The 21,536-nt window shown below is 37.3% G+C and overlaps 1 protein-coding gene across 3 annotated transcripts in view; it reads left to right on the top strand.

The window, feature by feature from the left end:
* SSBP2 (single stranded DNA binding protein 2) overlaps window positions 1-12,895 on the top strand; it is a 274,330-nt gene extending 261,435 nt beyond the window's left edge. For all 3 annotated transcript variants that reach the window (XM_045021157.1, XM_045021159.1, XM_045021156.1), the window contains 2 exons: window positions 1,708-1,806; window positions 3,912-12,895. In XM_045021157.1, coding sequence (XP_044877092.1) covers window positions 1,708-1,806; window positions 3,912-3,941 — 129 coding nt within the window. In that variant the 3' untranslated portion in view covers window positions 3,942-12,895. The remainder of the gene's footprint in view (window positions 1-1,707; window positions 1,807-3,911) is intronic.
* Window positions 12,896-21,536: the final 8,641 nt, after the last annotated feature.

Raw genomic sequence — 21,536 nt, 5'->3', positions numbered from 1 at the left:
GCTTTCTGAAGAAAACATGCAACTTTGGGCCAAAAGTAAAGCTATGCAAAACACCTATGTCAAATGTCCATTGATAAAATGGTTTAGTAGCTCATAACTTTGAGCTACTTTGAGGTTATTAAGCACACTGGTAGCACAAACTAAAAACTATAGTGAGCTATTAAAATTATAGAGCCCAGTCTTGTCCCCACTGACGTCAATTGGAGTTAACCTATTAGCAGAGACCCCCTAGCTACATACCGTAGCAAGCGAAGTGCCAGAACTTGTAGGTTCTCTAGAGCATGAGCTCTTGAAAGGCCACCTCCAGGCTTATTGCAGAATGCCTACATTGAAAGAAGGGAAGTAGATGATTCCCAGGATGAAGATGGCAAACTGTTCCCTTGGAGGTTTAAGTTCATTAGTTTCATACCTCCACTAATATTAACATGAAAAGGTTGTTTCATGGCAAAACCATGCTGAATCAAACTGCAGGGTTCACTTTATTCAACCATACATTACCTTGCTCTAGCTGGACGGAAGCAGAAGAAATTTCAGCCCAAAGACTAGCTTTTGAAAAAGTTAGAAGCACCTGACAGTAGGGATTTAGGCTATGTCTACACTAGAGACCTTACAGCATCACAGCTCTCTCGTTGACATAGTTAAACCACCCCTAAAGAGTGACAGTAGCTATGTTGGCAGGAGAGCATCTCCCACCAACATAGTGCTGTCCACACCGGTGCTTCTGTCAGTGTAACTGATGTCACACCGCTGAGCGACATACATTATACCGACAAAAGTGCTAGTGTAGACATAGACTTAGAGTGAAGTATCTTTTTTGTTCTAAGAGAGACAAGATGGGTGAGGTAATATGTTTTATTGAACCAACTTCTGTTGGTGAGAGAGACAAGCTTTTGAGCTACACAGAGCTCTTCTTGAGGTCTGGGAAAAGTACTCAGATTGTCATAGCTGAATACAAGGTGGAACAGATTGTTTACCATAAGTAGTTAATACGTATGTCAAGGGACCATTCAAAGTGAAGTGGCCCATTAACACCCCTAAAGTCATAGGGGGAAAAGGAAGGGAGGGGAGAAAGGCAGCTGGTGTGGGGGAGCTGTTCGTGGATTATAGATTGTGATAATAAGCACCAAGGATCTTACAGTCAGGATGGTGTCTGTCAGTTATATTCAGCAGCAGGTATAGTACGTGCATAACATCCACTGGTTAAGTGGTTTAGCAGCTCATAACTGATCTTGGGGTAATTCCCAACCAACCACATGCTAGTGGTGGAGACCCCAAATATAGGCCTTCATTCAGCAAGGTACTTAAGCATGTGAACGCTACTCATGCACTTAAAGTTACGCATAAGTTAAGAACATTGCTGAATCAGGACAATAGTGATTTGTTTTAATTACAGAGCATAATCTTGCTCCCAATGAAGTCAAGTATAGTTTTTCCACTGACTTCAGTGGGAAAATGTTCCAGGCCTAACCTGAGAACAAGAACTACAGGTAAGTAATTTATTTTATAGGCGGGAAACAGCTTTTTCCAGATTACAAACATTCATTCAACTATACGTAGTGCAGAGCTGTGATGGCAAGATATATTCTGTGTCATTTTCAGAGATTCCAGTGAGTAGTGTAGGTGTTGTTTTGACAAACATTATGAAGCAAGGAAAGGAATTCAAATCTACAACATACTTACCCTTTATTTTTAAATCTTATTTACCAGAACTCTCCCAGTAATATGAGCATGAGTAATCAGCCTGGCACTCCCAGAGATGATGGTGAAATGGGTGGAAATTTCCTAAACCCTTTTCAGAGTGAGAGTGTAAGTATTTCTTTGACTATTTTGCTATATGACAGGTACTCAATCCCAGGCTCTTTTCAGGAAAAGCAGTTGTATCTTTAATACAATTTTTGTCTATATTTTTACAAGTCCCTGATATTATAATATTGATCCGCTGAACAAAAATTGTGCTAAATAATATCAAGGATTGAATTTAAACTTTAAAAGCCAGGAGACGGAGAGTTACTTCAGAAATTCCATCCCTAACTTAAGTGGTCAGTACATAACAAAAGTAAGATGCACAAGAGTAATAATTATCCTAGAGTCAGGCATATCATATGCATATTCAGAAATGCATGATGAGATGTGCATTTGTCAGTCAAAATCTGAACAGCGTAGTTGATCCTCATATTCTGTTAATCTTTCCAAAGTGGTCTCTCAGTTTGTGACTGCCCAATCTTTGACCCCTTGGGTAGTATGTTTTCCAGAGTAGAAATGTCTTTCAGAACTGTATCTACACTGAAAGCACATAATTAGACCACTACAAAATTTAAAAGACTTATTATTTCATAAAACATGACATGGTTTTAGGTCTAGAAAAACAAAGATGCCCTCTAGTGTTCATTCTGTGACAAAGGAAACTCTTAAAACTTAAAAATGCTGTGTGGTAGAGGCTAAACAAAAATTATTTAAAATACTTTCCAAAGTAAGTAATGACCAAAATGTTCATGCCCAGGTGCCTCAAGTTAGATTTCTAAATTCCCATTTAAGCTCCTAAATAGAAGTGTCCTGATTTTTCAGAAGTGCTGAGTGGCTTCAACTCTTCTGTTCTTAGTGGCATTCACTGCTGTCAGAAGTGAGTACAACTCTATTAATTTAGCCCAGTATCTATGAAGATTAAAAATACTTTCTCCTAGTTCATACCAAGGTCAATTGGCATGGCAAGTTTCATGAAAATCAGACTGAATTTTTGTTTTGCTTCTTTGGTAGACATTAACATGAGCATGAATAACAAGCAATTTTTTTATATTTTAGCTACAGTATGTGTTTCTTTATGAAGAGGGCATCTTTGAATTATTTGAAATGGTAGGGAAAATGACTTTGTACAAAACATCTTCACAAAAAGAGTGATGTTTCAAAATTTGCAAAAGAGCAATAACCAAAATTCCCATCAAGTTTAATCCTGTGTAGTCAAGATAGTGCTTTACTCGATGCAGACAGTCCAGACAATCTGAAAGCTCAGACAGAGGCCAGTTCACCAAACCAAACTCATTAAAAGAATGACATATACTATCAGTTATATGCCACAGAAAATTAAGTATCAAAGGGGTAGCCGTGTTAGTCTGGATCTGTAAAAGCAGCAAAGAGTCCTGTGGCACCTTATAGACTAACAGACGTATTTCCAGTTTGCATAAAGAATGGCCACTGAAATTTGATGCAACTAGCCTCCTAAAATCTATACTGTAGTAGAATTTAAGATTAATCCAAAGGTCTGATTTCATTCCAGTGTGTCATCTCTCCACTGCCTTGCCAGAGCCCATTCAGATGGGTACCTGGTCCACAAGTGGACCTTCTATCAGGCTATGCAGCCCCCAAGATGTCTAACAGTGACCAGTGAAGGAAATGGTAGAGTACCCAAGGAAGTTCAGACAGCCAGGGCTGGCTCTAGGATTTTTGCCACCCCAAGCAAAAAATTTGCAGCCCCAAGCTTGGAGAGCGCAACTGCCGAAGCAAAAAAACAAACAAAAAAAATGGAATGCCGCCCCTGGAATTGTACCACCCCACGCACATGCTTGCTTTGCTGGTGCCTAGAGCCGGCCCTGCAGACAGCATTAGCCAATAGGGTCCTCTGGAGCTTTAGCTGCAACTGAAAGCTGCCCTCCAATCTGGTTTTACTTATTCATGTAATAAGTTATGTTGTATTTTATATATAAATAAAGTTATATATTCAATGAATGTAAAATGCATTACAAATTACACTGCAGTCCTGACACAAGCTACAGTACAACTATAGGATAAGATTAAAATCATCTGTGTGAGAAAGAGAATGCTGACCTGAAATTCAAGCTTAGTGTTGTTATGCTTCTGGAGGGATGATAGTAACCTGTGAAATAATTGTTGTTAAAATGTGGATTCCTCTTTTTCAGTACTCCCCCAGCATGACAATGAGTGTGTGATCCATACCAAGTCTCCTCATGCAGACCGCAGTGAGTTGGCCCTCTTCAGAGAGCTACTACAGAAGAAAATTGCAAGTCCCAGTGTACAGTTTAACAAAAGGATCTCAGACACAACCAGACCCACCATCTTTTCCTACCATCTCCCCAGTTTTGTGAAGAAAGTGGGTCCAAACATGATTCAAACAACTGTAAAGAGTGGCATAACAGAACTGCCCAAGAGTGAACTGCAAACAATTATCTGTGTATGTATAAGTGCGGATAGATGTATATGTGTGTGGATATGTTATATTGACATACATACACACACATATACATATATAGACCTGCAGGACATTTGTAAAATAGTATCACATGACATCTTAAGTAGAAATAAGAAATAGAGACTTTTATTCCATCTTTTTTTCACGTTTACATTTTAACTATTAAAATTTGCGTTCCCTTTGCCCCCCTCACTCCCCTCCCCCCCCCCCCCCCCGAACTGTTCTATGCTGCGTATATCACTGCTTTATAAGTTATTTTTTAAGGTGAACCCAAATGGTCAATTGTTCTGATTTTGTAAATGTCTGCCATCATGGATAGGAATAAAATTGCTCATAAGAGGGCTTTCATAAACTTGTATTTCATACCAGTTACCCTGTGAATCTCAAACTGTACTCTCTCAAGAAATAGAAGAAAGCTCATCTTAATTTTGTGGGGAAATTTAATAATTTGTCACCTAGCTTTGGTGGTGGTTGGGTTTTTTTGTTGTTCTGTTTTGTTTTGTTTTTGTGCTTAGTACCTTTAAAAATAGGAGCACTGAAGGATATTTTTCTTCCTCAAATGAGGCCTAATATCTGCAAAATCTACTTTAAATGGAAGACTGAGTTTGCTACAAGACTCTCAGTTTATCCAAAGTATTTTAAAGTTGCTGTAAGTGAGCTCCAGTTGCTATGGAACCTAGCAATAATGTGGCAGGGCTTCTTCAGTCCTTGGAAATAAGTTTTCCCTTTAGCCTGATCTTCCATGTGCATGGTGGCAAGTAGAAATACAATACAATCCCTATTACTGAAACCTCTTTTTCTAACAAACTACCAGCTTGTCTCCCTTTTCTGTTGATTCTTGGCTGACTCCCAATTATCCATAGTCCTGATTATCAGAACATATTTAGTGTCTGCCAAGCGATTCAGATAATCAGGACTGTACTTGATTTGTTATTTTTCACCAGGAATACTAAAGCTGAACTCCTTAGAAACTTTCCAGTACAGAATCACATTAGTGAACCAAAATGACTGAGTATTTTGTGGGTACTTCCCATGCAAGGAATGTTGGAAGGCTCATGCCCTTATACCAGAAAAAGAACAGGAACAGAGGTCTGAGCCTTTTTATAAGGAAATCAATATACTGTATTTCCAAACTTTGGAGATAGTGGGGGAAAAAGAAGAGTGATTATATGGCTTCCTGCACCATCGAAGAAAAGGGGGGAGTCTCCTATCCCTTAATGTAAAGCTCTAAAATCTAAGATTATATTACATTTAAAATGAAAGGTTGTACCTGTGTGGTATGAAAAAAGGTGATGTTCAGTACCTCAGGTACAAAGTGTCCGAATTAAATTCATTCTGCAGATACCAAGCAATGTTCACCCCTCAAAATTCACACCTCAGTGGGACATCCCTAAAATATGGTGCTCACCTGCAGATTTGTGAGGAGAATTTTGCCCTTAAAGTGATAAAGGGTTGCATGTTATGGGGTCAGTGTGCAGGTAGACGCACATCACTGCATGTGTCAGGAGTAGATCAAATTCCCTGTGAGCATATAAATGAATAAAATTGGAATGTCTTTTACCCCACTGTTGGAACTACATAAAGATTAATCTCTTCTTAGGCACCAGGCTTCAAATTTTAAAAATTGTATGAGTTTACCTTTAGTTAAAAATAATAATAATAATGATCATTTGTAACCTTAAATTAGATAAAAGTATTGATATGGTTGTTTACTTTACTCCCGGTTATTATTGAGTTTGAGTTCATTTATTCATCTTTTGAAAATTCAAAATTAGACCCCCAATCCTGCAACACACATGTATTTAACTTGACTACTATGAGTAGTCTCACTGATATCAGTAGGACTACTCACAGTGGTCAAGTTAAATGTGCTCACAACCTCAGTATTTACCAGATAAATGAAATAACACCTTTTGTGTATACATTTTCTTTTTCTCTTTTAGTTTTACATTACCAGGAACTGTTTAGTTTATGGATTCCTTCATGGGGGAATAAATATGACCATTAAATAAAAATGATGCAAACCAGAATATAAAATAGAAATCATATCCCTTAAAATAGAACTGTCAAAAATGTACTAAATTTTCAGGACTATAATTTTAAAGGTAAAATCACTGTCAAAATATTTTCTCCTAGTTTACCTACAATAGTATGATATGCTTCTGGCAACATAGAATATTTTCCTGTGATTTTATCCCAATTTTATCCCACTTGTAGCACAACCTCTCAACTTCTTGTGTCCTCGCCTCCTTTTCCAGTCCCTTCCAAAACATTTGTGTTAAATTAAACTGCTGAGTAGTGGGATAGATCCTGCATCACTAAAGTCCGTTAGAATTTTGTCATTGACTTAAAAGGGATCAGGATCAGCCCCTACAGTACTTAGGTTGGAATTATAGACCCTAGTCCTGCAAAGAATTAAACATGTGCATATCTTTTCACACCTTAGTAGTCACATAGACGCCAGTGAGACCACTCAGCTATGTAAAGTTGCACATGTGCTTAAGTCTTTGAACGATCAGGGCTCTACATAATTAGAGATGGAAAAAGACCCATTTGATCATCCGATGCATCTCTTGAGTTGTTATGACAAACTTCATCACACATAAGTAATGATCTCTGCCACTCTTACCTTCCTTTTTTAGAGAATGATCCTGTAAAAGTTTACATACATAAGTAAAGTTACTCACATACATGTTGGCAGGATCAGGTGCTTATGTCATACATACACACGTTCTGCAGCTAAGCCACAGGGAATAATAGTTGTATTTGCTAAATATGCAACATACTCAAAGGACGCCTTTAGCTTTCAAATTTGTATCAGGTTTTTTGTTTGTTAACTTACTTTTGCTTACAAAACTCTTTTATAAGTTTGCAATATAGAGACCAAAATTGAGATGGAAGAAAATTTTATTTCCAAGCACTGATTTTTTTCCTCCCACTGGTGTTTCTCTTGCACTAGATGTTGATGTGTACTGTAACTGCTGTTTGTTTTTATGCTTATTCACCAGCATTGTCAGATGCAAATTGTCCGGATCTGGAAGTAATGCTAAATTAAGGGCAACAGGTCAGCTTTCGCACTAGGTTTTAAGATAGTGGTCTTTTTATGTTTTTTTTTAATATGGAGAAGAGTAAGGCCTGATTTGCCAAACATTTTTTTTTCAGTAAAATATTTTAAAAGAGACGAGATGGAGCCTTAGAACATCGAAAGCAGGGAATAGTGGGTTTTCTTTCTCTCTGTAGAGATGCCAGTTGAAATCTTGGTCCTATTGAAATGAGTAGGAGTTTTGCCTCTGATTTCAATGGAAGTAGGATTTCACTGTCTGTGTAAACATGTTCAAAGGAATTTTCATGTCCATATTTTATTTCCACACAAAGGTTTTGTGGAGACAATAACTCCCCTTTTATAGTCATTAAAAAAAGGAGTGGGTGAAAGAGGTTGTGAATCACAAGAAAAATAGGCTGCCTGAAATGTACATGAAAAAGTACCTTAATATTTTTATATATAGTTAGGGCACTTATATTATTTTGCTAGCAAATTTGCGTGTGAAGAACTGAAGTTGAGCTCTGTGTTGCTCCTCAATTTATTTTAAAATGAATTTAGAGTTCATGAAAGGTGCTGGATTTGAAAGCCCTTGAGACTAGTCTTTTGTGCACCTCATACTGCCCCGGTAATGTGCCTCAAACTTGCTCTGGAGGGCCTACCGTTTAAAAGAGAGAAAGTAGTTCTGTCTCCAGTTCATTAAGTCATTAGCCTCTCTGCTGAGTGCCACAGTTGCCAATTTTTATTTGGAAGCCTGCTCATTAGGAATTGGACCACCAGCTTATTAGACAATCAACTGTAGTAATAACTTTCAGTCACCAACCTGCTCCAGTTTTGAAGTAGTGACCCATAGGTGAAAAACACCATTTCCCATGAACCTGAGACATCCATCCCCCTATGAGCTTTGTATTTTAAAGGGAAATATTTTAGTTTAAATAATTATTTTGAGTAGCTCAAACTAGCAGAGGTGATTAAAAACTTTTTTCTGTGTGAATCATAGAAATATGGGGTTGTAAGGGACCTCGAGAGAGAAGACTAAGTATACCTAGACCATCTGTGGCAGGCATTTGTTAAACTTGTTCTTAAAAACCTCCGATGACAGGGATTCCACAACAACGCTTAATAACCTATTGCAGTAATTAACTATCCTTCTAATTTGAAAGATTTTCCTAATATATGACCTCATCTCCCTTGCTGCAAATTAATCCAATTACTTCTTGCCCTAACTTTTGTGGACACAGACAACAATTATTCACCATCTTCTTTATAACAGCCCTTAAATTTGCAGACTGTTATCAGGTCCCCCCCAAGTCGTCTTTTCTCAAGACTAAACATGCAGTTTTTTAAACCTTTCCTTATAGGTCAGGTTTTCTAAACCTTTGATCATTTGTGTTGCTCTCCTGTGAGCTCTCTCCAGTTTGTCCATATCTTTCTTGAAGTGTGGTGCCCAAAACTGGACACCATACTCCAGGAGGCTGGAATCTTTGCATCAGAAGGATAACAAATTCCTACAGTGGCTAAAACACATTTGGATTTTCCCCTGTCCCATGATTAGCAGATGAAATACTGTAGTAGAGAGGGTTTGGAATTAGATGGGTAATTTAATGAGGGACCAGCTGTTACAATATTCAGAGTTGTATATTTTAATTTTTCCCCTTGATATAATGACTTTTCAGCTGATAAATATTGCACTGATGTCTATTTCCTGGGTCATTTAATTATTTGTTAAGTATTTTAGCTCTGTTCCTAGCCAACTCTAGTATTTTTTGTTGTTGTTAAATATGGGCTAAATTCTGCAAGATTTGGTCCTATACATTGAAAGTTGGAGAGCACAACAAATTTAGAGATTAATGATGCAAAAATAAAATTGCCAGCAGAAGTAAATTGCAAGTGATGATATAGCACCTGTTCCAATCCCATTTGGGTTTGTTTGGGTGACTTTGAGGGTGGGAATCATGTTGAAGCACATAGCTTGCAAATAAAAACTGTTAAACTCCCTTCCGTACAAGTGACAACTCATTTCTCTTCAAACAAGCTGATGTTTGCGGCAATTTAATATTAGCAAATGATCACATTAAGGTTCTATCTCAATATTTCATGGTGCAAAAAACAGATATAAAACATTCAGTCCAGCCCTGAAATGTAAATGAGTTATGCTTAAATACGTTCTGTATGTAACTTCCTTTGTTTCTCCAGACATGATTTGTCTGGTGGTGCAAGCCCTTACTCATGTAAGTTGTCCCATTGAAGTCTTGATGCAACTGCTCATGTGAGAAGCAGGTTTGCAGGATTCCTCCCCCAATTGCAAGAAATACATGGTTTTATTTGGCTTGTAATCTTAGTTAGCCATATACATAGGTACAGCAAAATGTAAAGGGCAGGTTAAAATCAACAAAATGATGTTGGTTATGAAGGGAAAGAGTCCAATGAGCTCTTCATAGGTACAAATCATTGCTTTGACTGCACACGTTACCGGTAGTTCAATTTACCAATATTATCATATTTGCAACTTGTTACGGTAATAAATTTAGAATTAATAATTGGACCTTCCACTCAAAAAATGTACTAAAACTCTGATCCTGCAAACACATGAAGTCAATGGGATGCCTCACAGGCTTAAAGTTAAGCATATGTATAAGGATTTGTAGGATTGGAGCCTAAATTGTTCATTCTTGAGTCTTCCCTGAATAGACACTTTATTTTTTATCAATGCCAGAGTGTATTTATGCATCAATTTAATTGATACCTGGAATGGGATTTGGCTTTCTTCTGTTTCTTAATTTCTCAAACCTCTCTCCACAGCTTCCTAAAATATTTCTGTGAACGTGTCCTTTCATCTTGTTTTAAATTGTGCATTCATATTTTTTCATTAAAACAGTTAACAGCTGTGCATTTTTTATCCAAACTCACGTTTGGTTACTGTTCATCATTTAAGTTTAAAATATATAAGGAAGCCTCTCATGTAATGGGAAAACTTGCCATAAAAATGTATAAAGGTGTATGCCCTTTTCTTGGGTACATGTTTTCACATTTAATAAAAACGCAGTTTCCATTTATAACTTGAAACCTTCAGTTTCTAGCCACCATTTAATTTCTATGTGTAAAGGAGGTAGAAAAATAAATTGCTTTTGTTTTTCATTTGGATTCAGCATCTTAAATATTTGCTGAATGACACAGCTTTGAGAAATTGGATCAATACATTTTTATTCAATCATTGTTATCAATAACAAATAACATTCAAAAACTGTGATTCCTAAAATCAAATGTGAGAAAATTATAAAGGCTCTATTCACAAATATTTGAGTTTTATGTTTGCACCAGTTTTTTAAACTGTATATGATGGATGGCCATCTGTGGCCAGTTAGCTGTGTAAGGCTTTGTATTTGCATTAAGCAGACACTGAACGACACAAAGTGAACACACTGGCATGCGCACAGAGTATGGTAAGTAATGGATGATTCATCTACAAGAGTACACAAAGCCATTCGCTAAATTCCAGATACTCTCATGTGTGACAGTCTCTGCTGCCTAGTTATTCACTTCTGTAAATGCTACTGTGTGCGTTCAGATGATGGTGCATTTGGGGGCTTCCTTCCGATGTTTATATGCCAAGAAGAGAATCCCCAGTTTCATCTTACTAACAGCAAAAATTTGGTGGCACTAGAGTCTATATAGAGAATCCAGGGCAAACGTGGATGCTCTAAACAAGATTTTGTATTTTCTCAGTGCCCTGTTTTACTGAAATGGGGAATAGGAGAACTGAAACACATGGAAAGTAGGATTGTATAATTGATATTTACTCCTGCCCCTGCACAGAAGGAAATGATAACAATTACTTCTGTACCCACTTTTGACAGAAACCAAATAAAATGAAACCACTATTAATAATTAATTGATGTGAAAATTACTACAATGTAATGGTGCTAATATCACTGAGGAGGCAAATTATCAGCCGTGTAAATTAGCTGTTCCTAGGTTTTATTTATAGAGTTAATGTCTATATTCCTTTTTTCTCCTCTCTCTTTGGATGTTGTTTTCCACCTATCCTGCTGCATGCCTGCTGTTTGCACAAAAATCGTGTGCAATTGCTGCAAGAATAATTTACACAAAATCCATGCAAAATGTTGCTTACATTTGTGAATAGAGTCCTAACTGTACATAGATTATTTCGTTAGAGATGTTGCAATAAACATTTTTTGTGTAAGAAATAGCCTGTTTCCTCAAGGCCTGATCCTGCACATTGCTAGGAATCCTCAGCACTAGAGATTAGGGAATGTCGCATCTCACAGGATTGTGCTCTAAATCAGGCCACAGACACTCTGTGGCTCTTAAAGTGATCTAAAACAAGATCTATGCTGTTTCCCATAGAAATGGGGAGAAAAATCCATTCTGAATAAAACACACTAAATTGAAATAGAAGGATGCAACACTGCTTTACTAAAACTGTCCTTAGAAAGTCCATGATTTGAGAAGTGTACTTTATCAGTGAAAAACTAGTTAGCGACACACATCAACAAAAGAGATAGACAAGAATCGGTAACTGCTCTGTTCTTCAATATATAAGTGCAGCCCCCAGAGGCTATAGGTCCCAGTGGGAGACCATTCAGACGAAGGTGAGGTCCCCCTCTTAAACAAGAGAGAACATTACAGACTGTGACATATAATCGCCATAGCCCATGACTATTATAAATAAGGGATGGGCAAAGTCTGAGTGCCTTGCCTTTTGACAACTAGACTAAGAGTACATAAGAAATTAAAGTGTTTGCAGAAAACTGAAAGTTGATATTTTTTAAATTATACTTTTAAACAATATTATTCAGAAATTTGACATTCAAAAATGTCAATAAAATATTTCCCAGAGCTATTAAAAAGTTTCTAAAGAACTCCCAGTTTTTATTTGACTTACCACCTTTCAGATGATTCTTAAATGAAAAAAAAATCCTAATCAAAAACAGAAAAATCAGCATTAAACAATGGTATAAATGAAGTGGAAGCTGGAGCTTTGTGGGCTTTTTTTATTTCTAATAAAAATTTAAGTTTCAGGAAAAAAATCTTTACAAGAAACGTCTATAAATTTGTAGAGGCAATTAAAGAAATGTAAATCAAATTGATTTAATTGTGCAAAGACCAACTTTGATTTGGGCTTTTTGTGGCAAGTATCCCCTTGCAAAAAATATTGTGGTGCATCTACTATTGTTTTCCTTTTCGTGTGTATGTGTGTGCGTGTGCACATGCATGCATATGCCTAAAGTTAAAAACCCTTTATTACATACGTTGGCCTTTCGTGCATCTGGCAGTGTCTGCTTACTGTTGGGGGGAAGGAAGAATTTACTATCTGGTGGATTATATCTATTTCAGTTATTTAAAGCATTGGTAAACTATTGTCAACTTGTTCACATTTGCACAAGACATTCTATGTAGAAAATGTATATTTTTTAATGCTGGCATTATAACTTAGGCAATCATGCATATTCTGTACATTATTGTAGGTTTTGTGTAAGAAATCTTGTCACCATTGCTTAATACTGTACATTCTTGTTTCAAAGCAAGAGGTGGCTTCTGATTGAACAGCCATGTGTATTTTATGGTACTGTAGTACTTGTTCTGTTGTCAAAACTTGCTGTTCACATGTGGTTAAAGCCTTGTTAAGCACGCTTAGGGGTTTCAGAATTTATTTTACACAGCACATATATCAGCTATTAACAGGGACATTAAATCATATGTAACGTAAGAAATTTCACCCAAGTTCAGGTCCTTTTAGAGAGCTTGGTGTTAGATTTCAGTAAGCAATTGCTGGCTGCAGTTTAACACATTTCATTGTCTTAGTGTTGGGTATGCATCAGTGTGTGCTTTCCAGTTCAGTCGAGATTATCCCTCTTGACCCAAAGCCTGAGTAATTGGACTTTGTGCAGGGAACTAAGCAGGGAATGGATATCCTTCCTTTCACCATCTCCAACCCACAGCAGGCTACAGGACTACAGCATGGCACTTCACAGGCACCGTTCCCACTTATAGGGTTCCTTGCCTCTGTAACCATATAAGCATGGATCCAGTGGCCCCTCCTCTGGTCTACTTCTTCTGCATCAGGCACTGGACACAAGTGCAGAACCCACCCTGGGGGCATAAGGAAGTACCACCTGCATACTATGCTCACATCCCCTACACAGCGCTACTAATGCCCTCCTCTACTAAATGAATGCATTCTTAGTAAGAATTATTTAGGTGGCCTGCAAAGGAAAGTAAAATTGAACTTCCCTCCCTCCCCATTTTTTTTGTTTGTTTTTTGTTAATTTGTATAAAGAATACCTGAAATATTGTAGGGGGGGTTTATATATATTAGGAATTCAGATCCTGTCTGGGTATGAATACTTTATGATATCTGGACAACTAGTGAAACAGCTGACAGCATGAGCCAAGAAACTTGAGATTTTGAGAGAGAAGGAATTTTTACTCAGACCATTTAAAACTGGTTTTTGCTTGTTTTCTTGAACAGCTATTTAACTGAAATAACTACCATAATTAACATTTTGAATAAAGGAAGCCTCTATTAAATTCTTGACACCTTCACCCTTTCAATTAAAATGTTAAAAGCACACAGTAAACATCTCTTATACCTCCTAGTGGTTCTCCCAATAAAAATCAAGGACATATTTGTGGTATTGGTAAAGGTAAAAAAGAAAAAACTTGAAAAAATCATTTGAGAGCCTCTTTATATATCATTGAAAAGGCTAAAAGAGCACAAACCAATTTTACAAAAAAATCCTTTGCAGGTCACCTTTAAACAACTAGACAGGTGTGTCATAGAGGAAGAACAGTTTCCAAAATTGTGAATTAGACTACTAGTCAATCCCTAATTTTATAAAGAAAGGAAAATCTTCATTCAAAATGCAACATTCAAAATAAGCAGAAATTTAATTTGAGTAAACAAATAATAAATAAATATTCTAGGATATAGAACAGAAAACACTATCCTATTTCCATACAAGGGTACACTAATAAGTTCAAGTGAATATAAAATCAAAGCTGCAAGTATGTGGGGGTTTCTGTAACAGCTGTCCCAGTCCCCCAAACTTGATCTTCATAGTCTATAGCTGCTTCAAGAATCACTCCATTTCACACCACCACCATATAAGAACATGATAGCTTATAGCAAAAGTTTCAGAAACAAGTCTCACAAATATCTTTGAGGGAAGATTTCTGCTTTAAAAACATGTAAACTAGTGAGCCTTACTTTAGAATGGAAAATCATTCCAGGTGCAAATCTCTTTAGACCTTGTTTGTGAGTCATTTTTAAAAGCATCCTTTTTAATCATTTAAGAAGGGAAGCAAAAAGTACCCAGAGATCCAACAAGCTGCCTGACATCAATCACTTCACTTCCCAAATGATTGCGTCTTGCTTTGGGAGATATTTACTACTGTACCTACAACCACTTGAAAGAGTTGCCCTCACAGTGCCTCTGTATTTGAATCATTGGTCTAAGTCCTTTAGAAAACAAATCATCTATCAAAGAATGGAGCATCCCACAACTACTTTGTGAAATGTTCTCCTGTTCTCCACCATCTATTGCATATGGTGGAATTTTGGTATTATTGGCACTATTGTGCAGAAAGGTGCAGAAACTTAATTTGCGTATGATTTTGTAGTTATGTATTGGGAAAGCCCTCCCTCTCCCCAGCAGAAGTGTCTCAGAAGGCTCAAAATGTAACACAATCACTGTGGTTCGCTGGTGTGAAAAGGAAGCCATCCCACAGGAAAAATTCATAGCTCCCTTGAATGTCATGAAACCAAGCTCCATAGTTGTATCCCAAGGAAAATTTGTGACACGTCACTGGAGTGACCGAGGCATGGCCAATGGGTCCATGAATTGTGTGGCTCAAATAACCACAAAGCACATGTGGGAAGGTACCTTGCAGCGCTGCAGCTGCTACTACAGCCCATATGTTATAGCAGCAACCATGGCCCAGCTCCATGGGTATTCCACATCCTGGGGTCAGGTCCCCCATACCAAACTCATCTTTTGGACTTAACACAATTGTGGGTGAGAATTTCAGCCCAAAACAAAACTGGAATTTGTGTGAAATACTGCATGATTTTTTGTACTCTTCAATCTTGGAGTCTAACTTTTCACATTAGATTCTTGCCTCCAGCGTTTTGACTTTCTTATATTTTCCTTTTTTTATTTAATTTGAGCTGATTTTTGTTTGAATAGTTCTGGGAGGTTTTACCCCCTTTTTAAAATGTTAACCTTAGTTCAGTGGATATTGTTCATTTTTTATTAATAATCTGTAATGGGTGCACAAAAGAGGTTCATTCAGTTAAACTATCCAATAAGGAAACCATTATATAGGTGAACTAAAATCAACCAATCATGTTTGTTGCTGTCTAATTTCAAAATATTAGATAGTTGTAACCAAAAAGTGAATGTGCATAGCCTTTGTTTCAGATGAATTTTCTATGCATAGCAGTCAATATTTATTTTCCTCTGTCACGAGTATTACTGTGCGCTGTTTGGAAAGTCAGTGATCTAGCAGTTCATAATTCAGGATTTTGAGACGATCAGTCATAATGGTAGTTCATGTTTTTCACACTGTCTCTTGTAAACGTCTGCTTTTTGCCACATCCTGATTTGGAGATGTGGGAATCCCATGCTTTAGATGATTAGCTCCTTGCGGGTGGTGCCATTGCATGGGCTGACAAGCTCCTTGTGTAACATATTCTACCCTAAACCCCATAGCCTGCACCAAACACCAAGCCTCCAGGTTTTCCTGTTATGCTAGTGCAACTTGCCAACACTCCCCGCTAATTATTGGCACCAAATCATAATACTGATTGCAGCAAGAGCTCCCTCTGCTACAAGTTAAGGAACATCAGAGATTAAAAAAAATATAAACGTGGTCACCCATGCCTTTATCACGTTCATAGTGTGCCCAACTTTTCACAACCAAGGTGTTAAGAAGCAGAATTTACCTCTGAACTTGGCTTATCACTTCATCAGGCAAGAGTAGATTTCATTTTCTTTCATGAGTCTATCAGCAGCTGTATTGATATGTTTGCTTTGTTTTCTGAAATGCAAGTCATTTTATATTGAAAATGATTATGCTTATTGTGTGGCATTGTATGAAGTGTCGGAAAAGGCTATTATGTGCTAATACAGTCACTGCTTACCAGTTAGATATTTCAGGGGCTGAACTGCAACCAAAAGTTATGTTCAAGAGTCATATTAATTTTAATGTTATACTGTTTCTCTTGCTGTTTCTGGGTTTCATTGAATTTTAGGGAAAAGGGCAAATGGCACAATTGTTGTAATTGGAAAAGTGACTGTGATGGCAGCTAACTGATTGCTTTTGAGGTGCATCAAAACAACAGGATCCATTCAATGACTCAGCTGATACACTTCCAGCTGTCTTGGTAAATCAATAGTGAATGAATAATTTTTACATTCTAAAGGGATTTGTCATTCTATGGATATAGAAGATGACCAAGCTGACCTGCCAAGAGGCAAAAATATAGCAATTAGTCTGTGATCATATGTAGCATTATTCATTTTTAATGTGCCCTTATATTTATACTTTCAATTTTTTTTAGTATTCTATGAACTAGAGGCAGTTCAGAGGAGAAAAATAAATCTCTCTCGTATAGCAAAAACAATTAATAATTTACACTAAATGTAGACCACTACCATACCTTTTATTTCCTGTGCCTTAAACATATTTGAGTAGATAAACTTCCTCCCCTTTTCTTGGTGGTTTGATATTTTTAACTGCTGTCTAGTAACTCTGATGTCCTTCTTTAATATGGAAACATCTGACATAAGAACATTTGAGACTATTTGGGCTAGTGTGTACTTTTCATCCATTCAAGAATGCCATATTCTTCATAAGATCATGAAACACAAAGACTTCATACAGTTTGCTTTCTGCCATCTCCATCCATGGGACTGCATGTAAAGCAATTGGTACACAAATGTGATTCTGTTTACCCAATACAGGCTCCATCCTGCATCTCTTTTCCACTCACAACTCCCATTCACTTGACAATTATTTGAGAAGGAGTTTGGGGAGTACAGAGAATGTGGAATGAGGACTTTCACAGAGGTGTATGCTGTTGTAAGCCAGTACACCTCTACCTCGATATAACGCTGTCCTGGGGAGCCAAAAAATCTTACCGCGTTATAGGTGAAACCGCGTTACATCGAACTTGCTTTGATCCACTGGAATGCGCAGCCCCCCCACCCCCGAGCACTGCTTTACCGCATTATATCCAAATTCATGTTATATCAGGTTACGTTATATCGAGGTAGAGGTGTATCTTTTCAGCAACCAGGGAAATGTAGCGTTTTGCCAACTTCTTTCTAGTGAAAACACTGAGCGTGCTTAGCACTTAAACAAGTTTCAGAGACACAAGTGTCAGACTGTATAATTGCATCTCATCTAATTTTGACACTTAACCACTAATATTTTATGAAGTATGAATCTCAATAGTATCTACATGCTTTGATTCTGATATACCAATCAACAGCAAAACTGAACGATGAACAGCCAGGTTTACACACAAAAAATCACATTTTTTTAAAAAAAGGTTCCTTGTTTAGATTTTCTTCATTATTTCTAGAACATTTTCAACATTAAAGTATTTTTCTACATGGTTATCTGAGGCTTATCTTTCTTCACCAACCAGAATGGTCTTCTACACTGTGAAAGGCACCAGAACTTCACAAATATTGGCTTTGTACCTGCCTAATGCATTACCAGAATTTTCAGCCAAGCCATAAAGCCTTTTATTTTATATGTGTTTGTGTAATTAAAGAAATCAGAAACTTTAGATGTAAAGGAGTCTCCTTAGCCACCATTTTACTCTCATTTTCTCTTATTCCTGGGGGTTCATAGTTGCCTTTTTGAAGCCACAAAGTTATCTCTTTAAACCAGTGCAGTCTAAGAGCTGTGTTAGATTCCATTTATGGAGTATAGCATTTGAATGTGGAAGGTTCACTTTGGTTAGTAGGTGTAACATATGTCATTAGGGACATGGATACTTGCAAAAAGGTTAGATAACAAAATAAAACCAAGATGGTAGAAGTAAAAATGTAAAAATTTGGCATCAAAATCTGTTCTAGAATGGTTGAGATTTTGTTTTGTTTTTAAACGTTTGTCCTTTATATGTTATTTTGCAGAAGAGGACTTTGGGGACTGTCAGACCACACGGGGTATTTTAGAAATATATCACTCAGCAATCATTTTATAGAGTTGAACTTCTAAATGCACTATGATTTATTACAAAACATATTTTCTTCTGCTTGCAAACATGGTTGTTCCATTTTGTGATAAGTTAAATTAAGCAGTTAATTTGTTGCACTGCATAGCTGCATGGATTCATCAAGTGTACATATTTACCTGTGCTACATTATTTTGGGTTTTGTATTTGAATTTGCAGTATTGATTATTTTTGTATTTTACTTTGCCTCTGTTATTGGAATTGTAATAGACATAATTTATACATATGATTTTACAACTGTTTTGCAACCGAAAAGTCTTCTTTAAAGTTTAAAGTTTTATTGATGGAAACTCATTAAAAATGGTATAAGAATTATATTAACAATTGTTTTGTGTTTTAATGCTCTCTGTACATAAATATATGTCTATTTATCTGTTTAATGGTGCTTGTGTCTTGCAATTTTGGATACATTTTAGAATAAAGTTTCATTTTACAAGAATAAGTTGTATTTTCAAAAGCTGTGTCAAAACAATATTTTTTTCAAGAACAACTATGAGTATAGTTGTAAAATATGAATGTCTCCATTGTTTTTAATTTCAGGCGCTCAAACATTTGTTTCAATAATATATGAGCATTTACTACTAAAGTTGCATTACTATATGTTGTGGCTGCATTGAGTTATTTCAATAATTGATATTCCAATAGTTAAACCATCACCCAAAAGAGCCATTGCCAAAATGTGTCCTGCAGTTGCTGAAGCCATCTGTAACAAAGGATTTTTAAGAGCCTTTTGTATGTATTGCATCATGGCTATCACTGCTTTTTGGCTATAATTTTCCAAGGTTTAGTGGAACTCTGATCTGACCTTTATCTGTTTAATTATAGCACATTTTGAAAGGGGTTGAGCAGGTGGGCTTGAACTAAAACTCCAGATTAGAATATCTCTGAATTTTGAGGACGTTTAGATACAGACCAGAGCTTCAAACCTAGCCCCTAGTTCTCTAAAGAGTTAACCCAACCTCCTCCACATCCCTTGGAATAACTTCTAACTGGGTGAAATTCTCATCTGGAGCCTAATGTTGCTGTTTGGGCCTATCACTGGTTTAACTGTGTAACTGTAAGACTAAGTACTGTTGCTCTGACCAGACTTGTTTTCTAGCTCTAATGGCTTTATTTTACAGATTTACGCACATCACACACAGAGCTCATCTTTTATTAACACGTTCCTAACTCCTCCTGCCACATTTTCTCTGAAAATACTCTGCTGTGTCTTGTACTTCACAGCACTCCTGAGATATGCTATTGTGCAGTACAAAGCTCTTATAATCATGTTGCTTCAATTACAAAGGCATGTTATCAGGGGATGAAAATCTAATAGCTAGTACACTTTTTTTTTTAGCTATATGTAAAATTGCACCTCTGTTTTTTGTTTTGTTTGGTTTTTTTCCAGGTCTGCACAGAAAGCTGCAAGCTTATCAGGTAAGAATCATGTCTTGACATGTATAAACGTATAAAACTGCTTTTTAATGGTAACAACTTCCGAAATCTGTTAACTACAGTGTTAAGGTTTAATTCGCTTTAATTCACTACCAGTTCATGGTCCAAAATATCCAATTCCTCTCATTCTTCCACTCATTTAATACTGGCCACCTCTTGCAGTAGTTTTGATTTTGCCATGTTTAAGGCTTTCTTTTAATGATTCCAATATTTGAATTCAGTAAATAGAAACATGGGCCTCTCAAACTGTAGTCCACAGAGTCTTCCTTGGTCACGTGATAGCTCCACCCCCTTCTTCACAACTGAGAGGAAGGATGGTACATTGGCCCTACCCTGTGCCATAGGAGATGAGTTCAAGTCCTACTCTGCTTCAGATATCCTATGTGACAGCGGGCAAATCACACAGTGTTGCTGTGCCTAGTTTCCCCATGGTGCTAATGCCTAATAGAGAAGTGTTCAGTTTATTTTTGTAGCTTCGAAGAAAGAGAAACAAGCCTGGGAGCCTCCAGCAGGGGCTACCACGAGATAAAAAGATGCAGGGAGAGGAACAGCCAGAAAGAAGCAAGAGACCCCAATAAATTACCTCAGCAGATAGTGGCAAAGTGGAAAAGCAGGAGAAAGGAAATCTATGAGAGCGGAGGAAACTAATTTGCTTTTAAGGTTATTTATTGTACACGTGCATGTTAGCCAAGTATTATTGTAGTCACAAGGAAGGTTTGGGAAGACTAATAGAATTGTGGTAGGGGAGCTGGAGGGGAAAATGGCCTATTGGACTACCTCATTCCTTGGAAGTTGTCCCCACTAAAAAATCTATGAGAACTCATGACTCAGAACCTCCTGTACTTTTGTCAGAGCTTCCTTATCAGCTTTGTCCTATAGGCTCAGACATAAGCACATAAGAATGTCCACTCTATGTCAGACCAAAGGTCCATCTAGCCCAGTATCCTGTCTTCCGACAGTGGCCAATGCCAGATGCTTCAGAGGGAATGAACAGAACAGGGCAATTATCAAGTAAACCAGTCTCAGATTCTGGCAGTTAGAAGTCACATCCCTGATCATCTTGGCTAATAGCCACTGATGGACCTATCCTCCATGAACTTAGCTAATTCTTTTTTGAACAAAGTTATACTTTTGGACTTCACAATAACCCCTGGCAACAAGTTCCACAGGTTAACTGTGCATTGTGTGAAAAAGTACTTCCTTATTTAACTAACAGTGACAGTAGAGCGTTATTAATGGTGTCACCAGTAGGTCCAATCAACTAACGTGCACCTTTCTGCCTGGGAAAAAGGTCTATTGCCCAGAATCCAGGAACAAAAAGCAGAGGTAATATATGGGCAAGTAAAAGTGTCAGGTTTTATGTAATCCAGACCAGGGGAATAGGAAAGTGTGGAGGCCTACTGGGTGACTGACACTGGCACAGCAGTATTGAATTACCACTCAGAGACGTAAGTATCCAAGGGCTAAGTGGGAATGGAGCAACAAGAACTGAGAGAGGTAGAGGGAAGGAGAAGAGGCTGAGTTGAACTACAGAATGAGCTGTCAGTTAGAGGGCAGAGGAGGGGCTAGTTGATGTCAGCGGGGCT

The sequence above is a fragment of the Mauremys mutica genome, chromosome 6, assembly GCF_020497125.1.
Source record: "Mauremys mutica isolate MM-2020 ecotype Southern chromosome 6, ASM2049712v1, whole genome shotgun sequence".
Taxonomy (NCBI): Eukaryota; Metazoa; Chordata; order Testudines; family Geoemydidae; genus Mauremys; species Mauremys mutica.
This window is presented reverse-complemented; position numbering and strand designations above follow the sequence as displayed.